The 5,535-nt window shown below is 54.9% G+C and overlaps 1 protein-coding gene across 1 annotated transcript in view; it reads right to left on the minus strand.

The window, feature by feature from the left end:
- The window catches only part of DOC2B (double C2 domain beta), a 64,824-nt gene extending 60,695 nt beyond the window's left edge, over nucleotides 1-4,129 (minus strand). The window contains exon 1 of the mRNA XM_069089703.1: nucleotides 3,663-4,129. Coding sequence (XP_068945804.1) covers nucleotides 3,663-4,029 — 367 coding nt within the window. The 5' untranslated portion in view covers nucleotides 4,030-4,129. The remainder of the gene's footprint in view (nucleotides 1-3,662) is intronic.
- Between the last annotated feature and the right edge of the window lie 1,406 nt (nucleotides 4,130-5,535).

Here is a 5,535-nt window from a genome sequence, read left to right on the forward strand (position 1 = left end):
AGAGTCTTCTGGGTTTGGGGAGTGGTGGAAAGAAAGGTTTGGGCAGTGGAGTCTGGGAGAATCGATCCTGGGGGAAAGGGGAGTTATGGAACATGATGTCCTGGGAACAAAGTCTCACTGCCCCTGGACTAGTTATGAACTGTTAGGAAACTGATGTTGGGATACACAGTTTACAGCAGCAGAACCAAGGCTAGAAGTCATGCTTTTCCTCTCTGACACCATCTCCCTTAGTGCCTATCATAGTGTAAGGTACATAGTAAGGCTTTTGAGAAAGTATTGTTGAAGGAATGAATGAATATAGTTGAGAAGAGAATTGGATTTGGGGGAAATAGTACTGGCCTTAGAAGTTAGTAAGCCTGAAGCTTCCTGAAATCTCCAGGAAAGAGCTATTCTTCTAGCCATTTGACTCAGTGTTCAGAAAGTTAGCCTCTGGTACTGGGGAGGAGGTTCTGGTCTAAGCAAGAAATCTGACTATTCTTGTGCTTTGATTCCCAGCCCTGTCCTTCCACAACTCACAAAGCAGGACTGGAGCTGGAAATGGGAAACATAATACTCCCTCATCCCCTTTAGGCATTGATAAGGGCTCTTAGTTTTCTCAGGATTAATCAATCAACCAAAAAGTATTTATGAAGTTCCCATTGAGTGTCCGGCACTGTCCAAAGTGCTGGGAAGAGAAAGAAAAAAGAAATAATCCTTGCCCTCAAGAAGCTTACTTTTTCTTGAAAGGAAACCCCATGAATCCAGATAAGTATGTGGAAAATATATCCAAAGTAAACACAACTTTCAGGGTTGGGGGGAGGCAGGGCACTAGCAACTTTGTGGGTGGGGTGGTGCCAACAGAGGCTTTATGCAGGAGGTATCAATTGATATGACTGGTACTTCTTAGGAACCCGTGCCATTGACTCCCAGGGGCTGAGGTGACAATTCCACTGCAGACTCTGGCTAGAGAAGGGGTGTGTGGTGAGTGTGGACTCACCCCAGTCTGGATCCCTGAGTGAACTGATGAAACTGGCTAAAACTGTAGCCAGGACAAAGGAGCCAATTCTGTTCAAGCCATGCCCAAAGTATGCATGCCCCTTCTGACTCCAAAACTACTAACCAGGTTGTACTTTTTCAGGTCTCTGATAAAGGCATCCTGGAGCAGTGGTGAGAACTCTGGATTTTGGAGTCCAAGGATTGGGGTCTGAATACCAAATCTGATACTTGCTGTCTTTGTGATGTCACTCTGTGCCTCAGTTTCCTCCTCTATAAAATGAGAGGACTTGACTAGATGACTTTTCAGGTGCCTTCAAACTCTAAAATCCGATTCTGAGAAATTGAGATAAGGGAGAGGACTCCTACCCTCTGTTCTACCCTCTAGCTTTGCGACAGACTCCCCAGAGGAACATCATCATTCTAGGACCCCCTTTGACCTAGAGAGAGTCTAGGTAGTCCAGATAGAAAGAATTCTGCTTAAATTCCCTGAGGCAAATTTACTGCCTTCTAAGGGAAATCTATCATATGATGAGATTGGGCTACACCAGCCCTAGGGTCCATTCTAGCTTTCAATGCTATGCTTCCACTTCCTCCTTCCTTCTCACCCCTTAAAATGGAAGATCCTGGCAATTGCTGGGGTATGCTTCCTATGGGATCACAGCTGCTCAGTCTGTTCTGGCCCAGGCTTCCTTCATGTTCAGATTCACATTACTCTCTTTAGTAAAGGCACTGGATGGGAAGGATGGAGGTCTGGAAGGGACCTGAGAGACCATCCTGTCCAGTGGCCTCCTTGTACAGAGTTTGTGTCAAGGCTTAGAGAACCTACCCAAAGTCACAAAGCCAGTATGAAGACTCAGAAGTGTTAAGCAATTTGCCAAAGACATAGTCAAGATCTAGGATGTGAACCCAAGGCCTTGAAATCCAAAATCTCGAACTTCAACCCCCAGCCAGAAAGCACTGTCTCCATTGCCAGCAGCAGCCTTCCTCCAAGAAGGTGGGGACCCTAGGACTACCCGAAACCAGAGCAGGCCTCAGCCTCCAGGCCTGAGCTGTCCTATTCTGGGGAAATTCTGAGAAAAGGGTGTTTATTTCCTCCCTCTTTCATCCCCTTCCTTCCAGGACTGAGGGTCAAGTGTCAGTGATCTCACCCACTGCCAAGGATAACAAAAGCAGACTTTTCCAGGGTGAGGGGCAGCTTCCCCAGCGCTCCCCAACCTGAGTAAAGCCAGAAGGGACTTCTCAGGATGTGTGTCAAGCTTGCCCGGGTCCTCTCACAGCCTCCATTGCCCCCATCAGCCCTTGGGATGGGGGTGGAGGAGGTCCTCTCTCCCCCCCTCTCCTCTGCTAACCTCAGGGGGCTGCGAGGAGACTTAATTCACAACCCTGTGTACTGGTCACTGAGTGAGTCCTCCAGCCCAGCCCTGCCTCCGTCTCTCTCTTTTCCAACAGGGGGTGCGGGGCCGGGGGGGGGGTGGTCTCTGTGAAAGATGGAAAAGGGGAAAAGAAGAGCTGCTCTCCATCCTTGGAAGCAAAGGCGTAACAGGTGAACGGGGGTGGGGTGGAGAGGAAGGAGGAGGGGCCAGCACTGACAAACCCATAGACATTTTCCCGGGAAAGGGAGGCCCCAGAGAAGGGGGAGAGGGGACATCCAAGGGTTTTTGAAAGGGCAAATCCGCCCAGGTTTCCTGTTGCCTGCAGCGGCGAGCTGACCCGCTCCGCTAGCTACAAGAGTGAAAAATGATCTAAATGGCCGAGGGTCCTCTTCCCCTTCCCTCCTGTTCCCCTCCCTTCCCCCCCGCAGCTCCCTCTGCTTTCCTCTCCCCCTCCCCCTCCATTGAGTCCCTAGGTCTGGGAGGGACAATGCTCAGCTTGCCCAGGGCAGACGGGCCGGGTGTGTTCAGCAACTGGTGTCTCCCTGGATGGCAGCACCGCCCTTCCAGGGGGAGAAATCGCCAGTCTGGTCCCTACTCGACATCCTGGGACTGGAGGCTGGGGCCCAGGTGCGGAGAGAGGCTCCGCGGCGGCCGGGGGCCGGCGGCTTGGGAAAGGGTCCTGGATAACTGAGAAGCTAGAGCCATCCCTTGGGGAGACCTCCTGAAGTTCCAGCCCCCTGTCCCTGTGCCCAAGGGGCAAGAAGAGGAAGGAATAGGGAAGGGGGCCTGCTAGATCACCCCCCAGTTACTAGGACGGGAGGGAGGGGAACAAAAGGAAAGGCAGGTTTGGGAGGTACGTGTGTGGGGAGGAAAAAGAAGAGTGTCTGGTTGTGTGTGTTTGTGTGGAGAAAGGGAGAGTGTGTTGTATGTGGGGAGGGGCCGGGCAAAGGGCTCTCCTTTTGTTGTGCGTTGAATGTTGTGTGCGTGTTGTAAGGGACCGGGGGAGTGTCTGTTCTGTGTGTTGTGGGTAGCAAGAGCAGAGCGTTCCTTGGGGGTGGGAGGGTGGGGAGCCGAGGAGAGTGTGTTGTGTGAGTTATGGGGGAAAACAGTAGAGCATTTGATGGGCTTGGGAGCGAGCGAAGAGCGGCGTGTATGTTGTCTGGTAGGGTAGTGGGTTTATTGTATGCAAGGGTAGGAAGACGGGGGTGAGGGGGGAGAGTGGGGTGTGTGTGTGTGTGTGTGTGTGTGTGTGTGTTGGCGTGGGCGGGGGATGGGAGAAAGCGGAGAAGAAAAGTCGAATACTTGGGAACTTACTGCAGTCGTCCGACTCATAGCCCTCCCCGTCTACGTCTTCCTCCGGCTTGCCGCCGCCGCTGGCACCGGGCTGGGGCTGGGGCTGGGGCGGGGGCTGCCGCTGGCGGGTAGGGCTGGGGCCGTAGGCGCCAAACAGCTGGTCCACATCCTCTTCGTCATCCCTGGGGGGGTCGGAGGGGCTGACCGAGGCTTGACTGGCCCCGGCCTGCAGGGAGCCGGTCCGGCTGACTGCCGTCGGGAGCCCCCGGGGGAAGCGGGGGAAGTAGTCGGAGATCTGTTTGATCGGCTTGATGGGACCTGGGCACACATCAATGGCCATATGCTCCTGAATGCTGATGGTGGTCTTCTCTCCCCGCCGGAGTGTCATGCAGGCAGCTCTGGCCCCCCCGAGCCCCTCGGAGAACAAGCCGGGCCAGGGCACGAAGCTCCCGAAAGGGAGAGGGCAGTGGGGTGCAGTGAGCCGGGGAAGCGGGGCGCGCTTCACCAAGAGCCGGGCGCCGCGCTAGTGCCCTCCTCCAAAGCCCCTGCTGCTGCTGCTGCTGCTCCTGCCGCCGCCGCTGCTGCTGCCTCCGCCTCCGTGGCCACCGTGCGCATCGCGCCCGCTGCTGCCGCCGCTGCCGCTGCTGCCTTTGCTGCCGCCGCCGTGCCCCTTCCAGCCGCCGCCGCCGCCGCCGAGTTCCGCGCCCCCAGACGGTCCGGAGCCTGCGAGGAGCGGGCAGTGAGCGCGCCGCACTGGGCTCAGCCCGTGGAGAAGTGCGAGGCCGACCGGGACTGACAGGCAGGGGGTGGGCCCTGCCGGCGTCACTGGGTAGCAACCAAGCAGGATGGAGGGAGCGAAGGAATGAGGGCTGCAGAAGATGCACACTTGCACTCACACACTCACAGTCCAGGCGATAGGAGCCAGGTACACTGGGACCCAAGGATCGGGCCCAGGCCCCCCCGGCTGACCTGTAAGCACCATCTCAGCCACCCCAACACAGGCAGCACCGACGCGGGCGTTTGCCCAGCAGAGATGTATTGCCCCCAACACACACTCCAGAAACTCCCTCTCTTGATAGCAGCTGGAAGGGTCTGGGGGACTTGGACTGAGGATCAGAGCCACCAGCTCCTCAGCGAAGGTAAAGGAGATTTGTTTTTCGGTTGGCAGGAAAGATGAATAGAGATGGCCTGAGTGGAGTGTATGTTTGTGTGCTTCTGAGGCAGGCGAGTGGAGTGTAAGGTTCTGGGCTTGGAGTCCTCACTCGACCACCCGTGTGACCTTGGGAGGCAGATCTCCCTGCTCTGGGCCTCAGTTTACTGATCCATCAAATGGAGAAGCTCTTCACCTGTATCATCTCATCTGATCCTTAGAGCAACCACCCCCATTTTACAAGAAAGCAAACAGCTTTACAGAGATGATTTTCCCAGGGTCAGGAAGTGGCTTCAAACTCTTCTAAGACCCACAGGCTTTCCTCTTTTCACATATCACAGGTGGCCAAAAGTACACACAAGCAGAGAGCCAGCCTAGACCATATATTCTCTGGTGGGTAGGTTCCCAGCCCTCACCCACAACTGTACCAAGTGTGGGCTAGGACAAGGGCCAATGGGAATCCTTCCCCAGGGTGTGTTGGCATGGCTGGCCTCTGAGCCAGGCATCTCCATTCCCCTAGTGCTAACGATGGATCTTGCCTCCTAACAGAAGAATACAATATGGCAAAGCAAGTCAAAAGCAATGGCCCTGTCTGACAAAGTATGCATCATTCGGTTCTTAACAGTTCCCTACCTTTCTGCTGAGAGTGTGTCAGAGCTCTGAAATCAAAACTAGTAGTTTCCTCCCTCCTTCTCTCCCTCTTCCCTTCTTCTCTCCCTCTTCCCTCCTTCCTTCCTTCCTTCC

Source organism: Petaurus breviceps, unplaced genomic scaffold (genome assembly GCF_028583685.1).
Source record: "Petaurus breviceps papuanus isolate PSGF00001 unplaced genomic scaffold, PetGlider_PUasm1.0 186, whole genome shotgun sequence".
In the NCBI taxonomy this organism is placed as follows: domain Eukaryota; kingdom Metazoa; phylum Chordata; class Mammalia; order Diprotodontia; family Petauridae; genus Petaurus; species Petaurus breviceps.